Source organism: Lytechinus pictus, chromosome 8, assembly GCF_037042905.1.
Source record: "Lytechinus pictus isolate F3 Inbred chromosome 8, Lp3.0, whole genome shotgun sequence".
NCBI classification, from domain to species: domain Eukaryota; kingdom Metazoa; phylum Echinodermata; class Echinoidea; order Temnopleuroida; family Toxopneustidae; genus Lytechinus; species Lytechinus pictus.
Genome location: NC_087252.1, coordinates 1682244 through 1697869, shown reverse-complemented (window position 1 = coordinate 1697869; position 15626 = coordinate 1682244). Strand labels below are relative to the sequence as shown.

The window sequence follows — 15626 nt, the reverse complement described above, 5'->3', positions numbered from 1 at the left end:
AGCCCCCCCCCCCCCCCCCCCTCCCGGCGGATTTATCCGAAAACTGAAGAAAAAAAGCTGGAAAATGAAAAAGGGAGACTGAGAAAGAAAGAAAAAAAAGAAAGAAAGAAAGGGAAAAGCATGTGAGAAAGAACTTATCATTCCGAAATACTAATACATTAACGTGATTAGTATTAAGAAAGGGAAATAAATTAAAAGATTGTGTGAAGGGGAAAGAAAAGAGGCAAACAAAAGCGAGGAATGAAGGTAAAATGGAATGAGCCAAAAGCAAAATCGGAAAACGAAGAAAACAAATAAAGAATGGGAAGAATGGATGGCATATTACATTGTGCATGATTGAAGTCTATTATAAGCTTGCTTGATAATGCAATAATGGTCGCAATCAGGACATAAAAGTCCTTTACGTAAAGTTACGTTATATGCCTACCTATAATTAAAAGCTTTATACGCTTGCAAGAGTTACAGTAAAAAATTCTCTTAATCAGGGGCGGCGATCCTGGGGGCCAGGGGGCACAGCATGCCCCCCTCCACTTTTTGAAGCACTGAAAAGTGCCCCTTGTTACGCAAGAAAACGTCCCCTCACGAACGTGTACAGTGCCCCTTTCACCTAAGAAGGACTCGTTTTATGTGTGAGCAAGCGCCTCTTGCCTTCTTGTAAGTGCCCTTTCTTGAATCAGTGCCCCATTTTACCCAAGAAAAATGTCCCCTCACGGACGTGTACTGTGCCGCTTTCACCTAAGAAGGACTCGTTTTATGTGTGAGCAAGCGCCTCTTGCCTTCTTGTAAGTGCCCTTTCTTGAATCAGTGCCCCATTTTACCCAAGAAAAATGTCCCCTCACGAACGTGTACTGTGCCCCTTTCACCTAAGAAGGACTCGTTTTATGTGTGAGCAAGCGCCCCTTGCCTTCTTGTAAGTGCCCTTTCTTGAATCAGTGCCCCATTTTACCCAAGAAAAATGTCCCCTCACGAACGTGTACTGTGCCCCTTTCACCTAAGAAGGACTCGTTTTATGTGTGAGCAAGCGCCCCTTGCCTTCTTGTAAGTGCCCTTTCTTGAATCAGTGCCCCTTTTTACCCAAGAAAAATGTCCCCTCACGGACGTGTACTGTGCCGCTTTCACCTAAGAAGGACTCGTTTTATGTGTGAGCAAGCGCCTCTTGCCTTCTTGTAAGTGCCCTTTCTTGAATCAGTGTCCCATTTTACCCAAGAAAAATGTCCCTTCACGAACGTGTACTGTGCCCCTTTCACATAAGAATGACTCGTTTTATGTGTGAGCAAGTGCCCCTTGCCTTCATGTAAGTGTATTTTCTTGAATCAGTGCCCCTTTTTACCCAAGAAAATTGAACCTCACGAATGTGTTCTGTACCCCTTTAACATCTGAGAATGACCCGGTTTTTTTACGATCAAGAAAAAACACAGAAAGGAAAGAAGAAGAAAGAGAGCTGTGTGAAATATAATATATACATGTACATTATATATATATAGGGGAGAGTGGGGTAATCCCGAACGCGGGGTAATCCCGAACATCTCAATATCTCCTAGGAGAGGTGAGGTTCTGCTGTCACGGCAGTAATAGCCGAAACACAGAATGTTGTCTGAATTCCTATGCACGGATTTGTTGACTTGTCTCTTCCGATTAAAGAATAATCGAAAAGAATCCAAATAACATATCTTTACTTGTTTATGTTTCCACGAATGGCGTTCGCGATTACCCTGTGGCCCGGAAGTGAGGGGTAATCCCGAAAATCTGCGTTTGTACTATAAATGCTTGATGTTGAATAAAGACGTTGTTACAGTCAATATATGGTGTGTTTTTATCATATTATGTACTAGTTTTGGAATAAGGCTCACTTTGATTCTTGCTATCGCTCTGATCAGAAAGGTGTTCGTCATTACCCCACTTCCCCCTATATTCTGAATATTATGTCAAAATCTATCACTAAATTTGATTATCGTTATAAAAATGTCTAAAATTTTGCTCGCTCGCTCACAACTTCTTATAAATTTACCGTGATACGACATATCTAGCCGCCTGAAACTTTTTGGCTCATTACGCCACTGTAAATAAGTCGTTTGTTTTCTTTGTTTTAAGATAGTGCCCCTTTCGAAAAAAAAATGTGCCCTTTTTCCCTGTGCCCCCCCCCCCCCCAACTTTCAAATTCGCTCCACCGCCCCTTCTCTTAATCTTTCTTTTGGCTGAATCTCTAAAGCTACCGGGGGCTCTGTCCAAGACCCCAGCAGTATGGGATCTTCATTTTTAATCTTCAAAGTGCTCTATAACGCCCCCCCCCCCCCCGGTATGGACCCTTCCTGTATTGAGCTTTACGTTGAAGCACGGCGTACAGTGGGGAAGGCGGTGTTTGGTTCCACAGCCGAGGGGAAAATAAAAGAAAATGAAGAAGGCAACGAAATAAAATGAATGGAAAACATTAAAAAATGATATGTTGTTTGCTGAATATACTGTATAAAATCTGTCATATAACAAGTAGTTAATTTCAAAAGGCGATTTTTTTTTTATGGCTCACTTCGCTCACTGGCGACTTTTTACACATTTTCCCATATTTGGCTAATAATAATAATATTTGAAATTCATATAGCGCATAATATTACTAAAAAGACTCTTTATATATATATATATATGTGTGTGCTTTACAAATATCAAATCACTAAATACATTAAACCTAATTTAAAATATCTGGTTTATTACGCAACTGCGTTGAAGTAATGCAGGGGCCGCGGAATCGAAGGCTGGGAGCTTCAGCCCCCGAACTTTTTTTTCCAAAGCCGTGTACAAAAACGTAAAAGTTACCATCTGATTATAATTTTTTGCATGGCCAGCCGCCCCCCCCCCCCCCCACTTTCATATGTGTTGTGTAAAAGCCGTATACCCGCGATTAATTTTGATTAAAAATAGGGCCATCTGTAAGGGCTGAAATGCATGGCTTTAATAATATCAAGAGGTTCTGGGGCGGAGCCCCCGAACCCCACTCGCATAGCACTGGCATACAGGTGGAAGAGTTTGGGCCATGGCCCCCAAAAGTTCCACGAAGGCCCAAATAAAAAAAAATTATGTATTAGGTACACGTATATATGATGGTATTGTCTGAATGTCATGTCAAAATCTATCTCAAAGTTAGATTCTCATGAAAAGGAGATTTTCTCGCTCTCTTCGCTCGATCAGGACTTATATTATTAATTAAGCAACTCTTGGCACGCGCCATGTTGTGCCCCCTCTTTTTTTTTGACTCCTCACGCCACTGCCGCATAGAGCTAAGCCCAAATGCTCGCGCGCCGTGAAAAAAATCCTGTTCACGGTTGCATACAGATGAAAAAAAAGAGAAAGGGGGGAAAAAAGCAAAGAGAGAAGGGCTGAAATATGATATTATTTAACAAATATTATGTCAAAATTTATCACAAAATTTGATTTTTGTAAGAAAAATGTCAAAATTTTTGCTCGCTCGCTCGCAACTTTTTATTTTCTTATTTTTTAAATAAATTTTGCTCAATACGCCATATCTGCCTCCCCCCTCAATTTTTTTTCTTAAATACGCCACTGCCTGTTCATATACCATGATATGACCGGGAAATTGTTGGCTCTTGTCCACCCCCCCCCCCCTCCACCGACCCCTGTTACGCCCCTGCATGCTAGTAAAATCAGCCATTTTCACAACACTTTTCAACCTGCTGTCTAAAACAAAATAATGATGACTTATTTTTAGGTAATAATAAATTACGGTGTATATAGTCATGTAAAAATATGACATATTATAATATAGAAATATACAAATCATACCATGTACATATGCAATAAAGTGGCAAAATATAATACAGAATATGGATAGGACCATAAGAAAGCAAATTGCTTGTATAGGAATGGCCCAAGCCAGTGGTATTCCCTTAATTGATACTCCTTCTTCTTCTACAGTAGAAACAGTACAGGCAATCGTCTGGAGTATTGTCGTACTGGTTCTGCAGACTACTCACCCCCCCCCCCCCCCACAGGCTCGCTGCTATGCTTCAACTTAATGGAGGTGATTTGGGTGCCGAGAAATTTGAAAAGCAACACTAATATAAGAAGAAGAGTGTTGGTGGTCACTCGAAAGGGATTTCCATTTAAAAAAACATTCCTGTCCATCGATCATCACAGATTTATAGAATTAATTTGCAATTGTTACATTTTTTCTTCGAAAAATACAAATAAATAGATATTTCTGGGAAAGACCAGGGTCCTGGGAACAATTTTTATTAGTAGGGTTCCTATAAAATGGAAGTCATATTGCTCCCGAAAATTTTAAGGCAAAAAAACAAAGGGGGGTTCAAGTTCATGCAAGTTCAAGTTTATTTAAACCAATCAAAACAAGAGACATATTACACAGTTTAACAAAAATGAGAATACAAAAAATGGAGGTCATTTGGGTGCCGAGAAATTTGCCCGGGAAATTTGAAAAGCAAAGCAAAAAAAAAATTCCATACAAATTATAGTGAAGGTCATTTGGGTTCCCGTTTGGGTTACATATTCAAGTTATCCATATATTCGCACCTTGAATTCCAAAATTTCAGGGTTTTTTTCCTATGGAAAATAATAGGCCTACACGCAATACGTACTCCCAAGGAAAATCTTGGGAGTGTTTCAGCACCCCCTCTGCCCTCTTCCCAGGGCCATGCAGATGATTAGATGAAATTATCCCCCTGCAGCTGCACCACCTTCTTCCCCCCCTACCCATTGCCCAATAAATTCGGGGAAACCCCTGCGCCATTCAGATCAATCGCTGAAATAAAACGTCATGTTCTGCTATAACGTTTAACGCGCGAGGATCGGATCGGAGGCCCAACTAAATTTGTTTTTTTTTTAATAAAAATTTAGTGATAGACATATGTTCTTAACTTTATATTTACAGGTATGTATTCATACTTCGTTTAGCATCATCGATAGTATGATATTTTCAGGATTTTCTGCATGGAAATTAAATTCACAAATTCAGGACTTTGTCTTTGCTTTCGTTAACGAGCCACATACCACCGCGCTGTACACGTATAAAACTTATGTTTCATTGGCTGGACATGTAATTGCGAATCCCATTGATGTCGCATTGTGTTTCACTGTTTGGAAATCGGAGATTTGTTTGTTAGAAAAAAAAGAATCTTTATTATTATTTTTGTCAATATTATTGCTATTATTAAATCTTAATCATACCAGATTCGTTATCAGCCTACACAGGCTATAGTACAGTGTAACTGTTATTTTTCTTATTTGTTTTGTAAAAACTGTTTTTAGCACTATTTTTGAGATTTTTGGTGTCATAACTTGCAATATTTCTCCTCATATAATATCCATCCTACTAACCTCGCAATAGTGTGAGTGTCCTTAACGGCTAGTAAAAAATTAATCAGTTGTAAATTGATATTAGTAGCATTTATTCAGTTGAAAATATTCAGTTGAAATTAAAGTTCAACATTGAATAAAAACAAGAAAATCTTCATGATGTTCACTTGATCTAGATCTAACTTAGAGATCTAGTGTACATCCAACAAACACAACACATTTTTCATTTTTTGTCAAAAAATAAAACACAGGAGGTACAGGTAGCCCCCCAAAAATTTGTTGGAGACCCTCTTGGTAATTAATTAATACAATCTTTATTCATTTTGTTATTGTTTTCATCATTTGAAGGAAAGCCCTGCAGATGAGAGAAAAAAAATTGATGGAAGAAACAAAGGGATAGAGAATGCAAGAAACGGTGGATCAAGATTTATACACCATTTTGGAATCTTCCTCGTCAGCCTCGTATGAAGAATTGAAAGCTAATTACAGGAGACTCGTTCTAAAAGTAAGCAAAAATTCAAAGCTCTCAAATGATTGCAGGGAAAGTGATGATGAAAATGATGGTTGTGGTGGTGATGATGATGATGGTGATGATGTTGATGATGATGATGATGTTCATATTGGTCATGATGGTGGTGGTGGTGGTGGTGGTGGTGGAGGTGTGGGATGGTATAAATGAAGATTAAGATAATGATGGTAATGGTAATGGTAACTGATATTGATAATGGTGGTGGTGGTGGTGACACAGTTCGTTGTTGATGATGACCGTGATGATAATAGTGATGATTATTATGATTATGATGGTTATGGTGATAGTGAAGAAGAAAAGGAGGAAGACGGTGATAATATTGATGGTGATTGGGATGATGGTATCGATGGTGATGAAGTGTCTATAACTGCCAATTATATTGATGATGATGATGTTAACAACAGTGGACGATTGTGAATGATGATAAGTTTTCCTTTTGTAGTTAATTAATTATGAAATTCAGGATTAGAATTTGAAATCTAAATGTTATTTATTTTCTGTTGGTTTCTCTGAATCAGTATCATCCAGATAAAGTGAGTGAAGATGAGAGGGAAGGCTGTCATTCAGAGTTCCAGAGATTAGATAAAGCTTGGAAGATCCTCAGTGACTCGAATCTTAGACACCAGTATGACACCAGACAAAGAGGTAAACACAACACACCCTTTTACTGCTAAAGCCTAGTTCACACCTTGGCTTTTTAAGCTGTGGATTGCTATGTTAGCCAAACAGCCACACGTAGCCTAACGCAGCATTCAATGCAGCAAAATATTTGGTTGCAATCACAGTTTGCCTATGGGCTCAGATGCTTGTACAAAGTTGCATGTTATATTTTTTGCATTTCAAAACAACATCCATTGAATGACTGGATGTGGTGGTACTAGTTAGTTTTACACTTTTGTTTTTATACTGAAAATACATGTAATTCACTGCAACAACTTAGAAACATGCGAAACTGGGAATGGGTTTAAATAATTATCAGGGAATTTTTAAACTTCATCAGGGAAAAATCAGGGATTTTTGTTTTCTTGAAAAGCTGGGAACCCTGAATCCAAAACAGAAAGGTGCAAGCCAGGCTTTACAAAGGAAAGGTGTCTCATGAATATGATTGCCACTTGGTCTACTTTTCATTTGGTCTAATCCCACATGCTATAATCCTAGTTAGTCTCTATCCAGTTCATTTACCAACCATTTTGTCTAATTTCCAGTTTTGCAATACCTATTTTGTCTATTTTTTAAATGCTTTTTAGCTTTTCTTCATATTACATTGTCCTCAAACATAGTTAGTACTTGTACAAACTGAAATGATATATATTTTTTCATATACTTATGGATAAACATTAAGCCATAAATACAAACAAGTAAATTTCACATATAATATTTTTTGTGTGTATAGATATAAATATTTTCAGCCCGGAGCATCCATTTAACTTTTCATGTACCATTAATGTTTCAGAATATTTTAAGTTGTGAATAGATTTAAATGGACCTTGTGTGATCGATGAACCTGTAAATTTTCTTTGTTGTACTTTTTACAGCCACCCAATTAACTAATACTTTGGTTAATGATGAGATCAGTCTAGATGACATGTCTTGGAATGAAGGTAGGTTTACTGCTAAGTAGCTACAAAGGGAGAATTTCATGCAACAAATAATGCTTTTCACTAGCAATGTTGCTGTGAGGCAAACGAACGTGAAGAATTCAGTAGCTTTTTAAAAAATCATAGATTATTTGTTCATGAGTGCTCCATGGGTTTTATATTGCTCATATGCCTTTAATAAAGCATTGAAAAAAATGTATGTTGCCCTCATCTGACCAACCCTAACATACGAAAAAAACAGAGTCGTTTTTTTTAGGCAGATACAAAATATACAAATGTTAAGCTCAATGCTCAAATTTGTTTACAATAGGCCTATGTCTTAAATAGCACTTTAATATGTATTTTGACATGTTTGACCACATGACCACATAAATGAATCATTCCTGCATTATTTTCTTTTACAGTGCAGCATCAAAGGTATTTAAAAAAGCACCGAATGATTATGGGCTGATGAGGGCAACGTAACAATTTTTCATAGGCCTAATAATCATCAAAGAAGATAATAATGATTATATTGAATGGCTTTTCGTCATGGGAATCAGAAATATTCCACCTGTTAGAGCCAATATTACACTCCTCCTACAACTAATGCAATATTCTCTCAACTCATGGAATAATTCAGTCTAATATCCCATTTTGAGCCATATAATATGAATATTTCTTTCAATATCTAACTTTTGACCTTTTCTGTAACCTTTGACCTTTCCCATCAGATGACCTGACCTACAGCCACCAATGCCGATGTGGAGGGGAGTATATCCTGAGTGAGGATGATGCATCGGAGGAATCAAGGCTTGTCAACTGTTCTAATTGCTCTCTTTGTATCGAGGTAGTGGTAGAAGAAGAACTTGATGAATCGGTGACAAAGGATGTGACAAAGAGATGATATTCCAAACTTCAGAGACTACAGAATGATAATAGTAATCCACTTTTATGTAGCGCTTAATCGGAAAGACGTCTCTAAGCGCTTTACAGATATATTACTACCGCAGTCATCGGATCCCGACGTGCCCACATACAGTGTCTGCACTTTCTCCACTCCCTGGGGAGCATTCCAACAAGAGTTCTGAGACTCAATTGCTAGGCATACTGCATATGCTTTTGCATCCTACCGGGTACCCATTTAACACGTGGGTGGAGAGTTTCAAAGTGTGGATTGATACCTTGCCAAAGGACGCTAGGCCATGGTGGGATTCGAACACATGATTCGGATTACAAGGCGAGTCGGAATCGCTACACCACAACGCTTTTAAAGAATTCAGCTGCTACGGTTATCTTCTCTGCTCCAATTAGGACTTGCACAGAGTCTCTCCGACTGCAGCTCCAATGGTTGCCTGTGAGACAGATGGTAGCCTTCAAAATTGTGGTGCTAGTTGACAAGTCTCTCAATCACAGAAGTCCAGAATACATTGATAACATTCTAGTCCATAATACTCGTTCATCGTCATTAATCTGGCTTATTCAGTGCCTTTCCAAGAGCCATGCAGGTGAAAAGTCCTCTTCTATGGTCAGTACAAGACTATGGAATCACCTACATGCTGCAGTGAAGATAGCCTCTTCTATGGTCAGTACAAGACTATGGAATCACCTACATGCTGCAGTGAAGATAGCCTCTTCTATGGTCAGTACAAGACTATGGAATCACCTACATGCTGCAGTGAAGATAGCCTCTTCTATGGTCAGTACAAGACTATGGAATCACCTACATGCTGCAGTGAAGATAGCCTCTTCTATGGTCAGTACAAGACTATGGAATCACCTACATGCTGCAGTGAAGATAGCCTCTTCTATGGTCAGTACAAGACTATGGAATCACCTACATGCTGCAGTGAAGATAGCCTCTTCTATGGTCAGTACAAGACTATGGAATCACCTACATGCTGCAGTGAAGATAGCCTCTTCTATGGTCAGTACAAGACTATGGAATCACCTACATGCTGCAGTGAAGATAGCCTCTTCTATGGTCAGTACAAGACTATGGAATCACCTACATGCTGCAGTGAAGATAGCCTCTTCTATGGTCAGTGCAAGACTATGGAATCACCTACATGCTGCAGTGAAGATAGCCTCTTCTATGGTCAGTACAAGACTATGGAATCACCTACATGCTGCAGTGAAGATAGCCTCTTCTATGGTCAGTACAAGACTATGGAATCACCTACATGCTGCAGTGAAGATAGCCTCTTCTATGGTCAGTGCAAGACTATGGAATCACCTACATGCTGCAGTGAAGATAGCCTCCTCTATGGTCAGTACAAGACTATGGAATCACCGACATGCTGCAGTGAAGATAGCCTCCTCTGTTGACCAGTTCACGAAAGCCATCAGTTAAATCCCTTCTATCTTGCTAAGAGGACAATGAATTGCATGGTAAACCCTATGATTCTGAGATTCCATGATATAAATGACTTGGGCCAAGGCCGGGGTCAAGACCGGCAAAATTTGGCCTTGAGGCCGGCCTTGACATCATCCCTGGTAATCATATTGCATAACTAACAAGTTTAGATAGTCTTCATTCATATGATGCAACTTATGTAAACCTTCATTATAGAAAGTAACAGTTGGAATAAATTACCAATGTATCCACATTGCCAACTCTCTTGATCAATAGAAGACCTCGCCGGAAAATAACCTTTTCAATTTTTAGGTATTTCCACTATATATTGGTTGTGGGTTGGTCTTTTATGAAGGTACACATCTTTGTTTCATTTATTTTTGTTTCTTTTAGATTTGGTTATTCATTCATTTATTGATTACACACGTCCCAGTAATTATAAGTCAGAAAATTGAACCCTCAGAATCATCTGTATGAAACGCCTTACAAATATTGTTATTATGATCAAAAATATATTTTAGATGTAGCATGTACTGCCATGGCATAGCATGTTATTGACAATTTTTAAGTCTTTTTTTTTTTTTTTTAGTCAAAATGACTGTAAAGTCACATGTTTGGAAAGGAAGACCCTCAGGTTTTTGTTATTTATTTAATCTTTTTCCTTTCCCTGCATCAATGTGACTCTCCTTATCCTATTTGGTGTACAGTATGTTCCTTATATAATTGATGTCTAATAAATGAATGATAATAATGACAATGATCTCCCATGGGCTTATAATCATGTACAATTGCAAAGCTTTTTCATCTTATATTTATTCAAAGGGCAGTTCGCCCTGATTATGATAAGTTGGTTTTAATAAAAGCAGAAAAAATAGAGAAAGATATTGGTGAATGCTGAATGAAAAACTGCCAGATAGGAACAAAGTCAAAGTTTTTATTTTTTTGTGACATCAGACAAGAGGCTCCTTCCTGTGTGCTATCTTTTCCATCAAATTCCATGTATTTTTGTTTTTCAAGCATTTCAGGAGCTCTTACAGCACAGAAGAATATATGCACATACATGTAGTTTTTGCGCGATACAAATCGGTACATTATATGACGTGTGATATTAATTCCCAAAATGCCATTTTCTCAAATTTTTTTTAGTGATTTCATGCATGGTGGATATATTATCACACGCATCATTTCATGTCGTCTTTTAAGCCCCCATCACACTTATTCGAAATCAGCAGGAATCAAGCAGAAGCTGGAAAGAAAAAAATATTCAAAAAATCTTGAAATTTTTGGGAGGAACTTATGAATTCACCAAACTAGAGTTGAAATTCAGTAAATTGACCAGGTGTATCATCATACACTAGTCAAAATGAACCGCAATGGAGTCAGATTGATAATTCGTGCTACGTTTTTGGACATTCTAGAGGCATTCTAAATATCCTGACTGCATTCGAAATATTTTTGTCATTTCTTTTGGCCGTCCCGAAGGTTTTGGTCATGTTCAAAACATTCGAGGGATATTTTCGAACGGTGTTCGAAGTAGATTTAAATGACCAACTGGTGGTCAAACAATAGTCCTTTCATTCAGGCCAATTCTGCGTGATTCGGAATAAGTGTGATGGGGGCTTTACAAGCAAAATAGTTGTATTCATTATAATCTATTTTAAAAAGGGATATGTATTACATGCTACATGTGCACAGGAAGGTACTCGCATATATGACATCACAAATTTAGAACTTTAAACATGAATCAATTACCACTAGCGTATCTAGCATCAACTATGACAGAGAAATGTATGGGCCCGTGCACAAGCATAGTAGAGTCACTATTGTCCCCAGATAATTGGGCCCATGGAATGCTTTGTAGGATCTGCTGCTGTATACGCGCCTGATAACTATTCTTGTTCTTGGATTGGCTTTTGTGAAACCTTCACCAATATATTTCTGTAAGTTTTCTGCTTTTATGAAGACCAAGCTAGGGCAGATAAGGATCTTCTAGATTTAATATGGTGTGTTTGGCCATGACATTTGCTCTGGCGACAATTGCTTCGATGGAAAATCTGCATGTTAAGCCAAACATAAAACCTTACCTCCAACACTAACTAAACCGTAATCCATATCTTTATATTATTCTGAACCAAAAACGATATTACAATCCTACATGTAACCATTACGATAGTAAGACTGGAGCAAATGTCACCGGTGCATTATACCCACCCAGTCTGTCTGGCATACAATACAAAATAGTCTGCAGGCACAGACCCTGATTGAAACTTTGATCAACAAGTGTGTCTCCACGCAAAGCCTTCAGTACACAAGGCATGAGTAGGCTGCCATTCAGACCCTTTACTCGAGTGAAGGGTTTGCACAGCAAACTAAATACAAAATACTAATCAAATCAGTCAACTGAAAGAATTCTGTAATAAATACTCAAACTCCTCTTTGAGTTTTATTGAATAAAATTCACATTTTCATGATATCAAAACAACAAACATAACAAAAACATAGAACTTTACATATGTACACCAAATACACATCTATACAATTTACACAATGACTTCAAAAATGGACGATAAAAAACGGTGAAGTCACTCACTTTGTCTTGTTCATACACGTTATTAAAACAATATGACAATACGTAAGTGATAAGTACAACAGGAATAGTTTATATACATACACATGTACATGTTCCTAGTAAAATAAAATTCATATTTTGTTGCATATAATTTGTTGTACATGTATTTACACTAGATGCAGATTTATAAAATGCACATCGCTCCAAGTCAGAGTATCTTTGTATGTGCAAAATAAGACAAACTATCATTCCTTCTAAACACACATTTAACATAACTATGTGCAAATATTCTAAGCACATAATTTTCAATACAATTTATTACTCTATGATATATACATAGAAACGTTTCCTCCACTGGCTTTTACATAAAAAATTATCAGAAAATTGCAATTGTTAATTGTTCCTGTAAAAGCCAGGGGTAGTTAGTCGTATAATAGATATTTCTAATAATTATTTCTTTATGTTGCATCTGTGCTTTTCACAGGCATATATTTTCATCATGAATATTTCAAGCAGAATTACAGGTAGAAGTGAAAAACAGAAACAAATGGCACTTTGTTGTTAACACATAAGCACAAACCCGATAAACAAAACCAAAAAAATGAGCGCTCGCTCAATCATACTATTAAAATCAATGTTTGGTTGTTCATGAATATAAAGCAATTCAGGCTAAAATTTCAGCATGAAAAGGGAAGTTCGCCCTGTTTGATAAGTTTATTTTAATAAAAGCAGACAAATTAAAGAATATTTGTGAAGGTCGGATGAACATCCATCAAAGAATACAAGAGTTATGAAATTTCAAAGTTTTTTTGTTTGTGAATCATATGTGAGCAGCTTGCCTATCATATAATACAAATTCCAGGGGGCTGTTTCATAAAGCCGTTTGTAAGAACGACTGGTGATCCTTTCTTGTGGTAAATGATATGTTCATTGGTGATTAATTAGCGCGTAAGAAAGGATCACCATTCGTTCTTAAAGTCGCTTTAACTTACAAACAGCTTTATGAAACACCCACCAGGTTTGTTTGCTTATAGATGTGGGTATGCATTGATGTGTCTGATGATATAACCACCCCACAAATAAAATCACTTTCATTTTCTTAATGTTTTTTTTTAATATTTATATTGATCAACATATGGAGGAGCTGCTCCTCTATGACATCACAAAATCAAAGTTGATGATGATGATGATGATGCACAGCATTTGTATAGCGCCATATATCTGTCAAAGACATTCAAAGGCGCATTGGAGGAGCCAACCAATCTGGGTCGCCTACAAGGGCGCGCACACAGAACTGTGACCCGCAGGTCTCTCCTCCCGATAACTGTTTGGGGGAATGCAGGTGGACCACTACACCGGGGTTTCCCCGGTTTCAAACATTTATAACTGTTTTTCTTTGGATTTTAATCTAACCTCCACCATTTTCTATAATTTTTCTGCTATTATTATTACTATGGGCAACATGAACATCAGTATTTTAAGAAGTGACATAATTATATAAAGTGTGATTTTTTACGTAGCAAACCCATTTACATTGTTATTCTCTTAGGACCGTATTCTGAATATTTTGGTGACAAAGATGTACATGGAAACATAAAATGACAAATACAGTATGTGTACAATCAAATCATTTACAAAATCATGGAATACATATATCAAACACATGTACCTGTAGAACTGCAAAATTTTGATTTTCCGAATAATGGATTTGAAATGAAGAAAAAATCTGTCTGAGAGTGTTTGCCTTTCTCAATTCTGACTATGACTATTCTGACTATGTATCTATCCCTGATTATATCATGTACGAGAAATCAAGGACACAAAGAAGGGGTGGGGGCGTAGCTGTCTATGTCAGGAGTCATTTAAACCCCCAACCTGTCCCCGACATTGTGGTCCCCAATGACTTAGAAATCACATGGGTCAAAGTGCACCCGTCAAAGCTTCCAAGATCTGTTTCTATTTTGGTAATAGCTGTGGTGTACCACCCTCCTAACAATGAGAACGAGGAAAGACTAATAAATCACATCTTACAAACAACAGATTATATTTCTTCCCGTTATCCTGATGTTGGATTTGTAATCATGGGTGACTTCAACGACCTTGATACATCTTGTTTGACATCAGATAGGAGCTTCGTCCAAGTTGTAGACAAGGCTACACGGGGTGACAGAATCTTAGACAAAATCATCACTAACGTCGGCACTTACTACAAGTCACCATCGATTATGTCACCTCTGGGATCAAGTGATCATAATTCTATCCTTTGGCCCCCGAGTGACTCTACCCCGATTCTAGTGAATCGCGTGAGCAAGAAAGTAACCAGACCTATGAAGGACAGCGCTATTCGTGAGTTTGGCGCTAAACTTCTTAACTATGATTGGTCGAGTGTCTTCGAATCTGACAATGTAGATGACAAATGCCATGAATTCTACAACATCCTGTTACCTCTGTTAGATTCATACTTTCCAAAGAAGACATCAAGGCTCCATGTACAAGACAAACCGTGGATGACACCAGCCATCAAATCCTTGATTTCAGAGCGGCAAACCGCTTTTGCTCAAAACGATATTCCAAGATGGCATCAGCTGAGGAACAAGGTGAAACGACAGATTGTACTTTCCAAAGCTGATTACTACGTCAACCGGGTTCAGAAGATGAAGAAGTCAAATCCATCGAAATGGTATAGACACATCAAGATAATGACAAGTGGTCAGGTGAAGTCACCAAAGATTGATATCCCTAGTACTGATCCCTGTGACCTGAGGAGCTGTGCAGAAGAGATCAATAGGTTCTTCACTGACATAGCAAAGGACATCCCAAAGTTGAACACATCTACTTTGCCATCTTATCTCCCTGCAAGCAAACTCCTTCCCTTTGTACAACCGTATCAGGTCTACAGAGAGCTGAAGAACATCAAACAGAGTAAGGCTCCCGGTCCAGATGGGATCCCAGCTAGAGTGATAAACCTCTTCGCCTACGAGTTATGCATACCACTTTGCGATATCTTGAATTCTTCTTTTCAGCAAGCAGTGGTGCCTGAGTGCTGGAAACGGGCTTGCGTTGTTCCAGTGCCCAAAGTCCCGCAGCCCACTATTGAAAACCTACGACCTGTATCACTGACAGATCATTTTTCAAAAGTAGCTGAGAAGTTTGTTGCTAATTGGGCTCTAAAAGACATGGAAGGGTCCATCGACAAAGCTCAGTTTGGAAATAGAAAGGGTATGTCAACATCGCACTATCTGATTGATCTCCTCAATGTAATACATGCTAATG

General features: G+C 38.1%; 1 protein-coding gene across 1 annotated transcript; it reads left to right on the top strand.

Moving 5' to 3' along the window:
• The first annotated feature begins 4758 nt into the window (after positions 1-4758).
• Positions 4759-8891, top strand: LOC129266864 (dnaJ homolog subfamily C member 24-like). Its single transcript, XM_064103341.1, has 5 exons — positions 4759-4897; positions 5671-5827; positions 6370-6496; positions 7387-7452; positions 8163-8891. The coding sequence occupies exons 2-5, from the start codon at positions 5726-5728 to the stop codon at positions 8333-8335; spliced, it is 468 nt and encodes a 155-aa protein (XP_063959411.1). The 5' UTR covers positions 4759-4897; positions 5671-5725; the 3' UTR covers positions 8336-8891.
• Positions 8892-15626: the final 6735 nt, after the last annotated feature.

Bases quoted from the DNA above. Each gene is read 5' to 3' on its own strand.
- LOC129266864 (XM_064103341.1), top strand. From the start codon at position 5,726: ATGCAAGAAACGGTGGATCAAGATTTATACACCATTTTGGAATCTTCC. The intron at 5,828-6,369 runs GTAAGCAAAAAT...TCTCTGAATCAG, and splicing joins ACAGGAGACTCGTTCTAAAA to TATCATCCAGATAAAGTGAG. The intron at 7,453-8,162 runs GTAGGTTTACTG...CTTTCCCATCAG, and splicing joins TGACATGTCTTGGAATGAAG to ATGACCTGACCTACAGCCAC.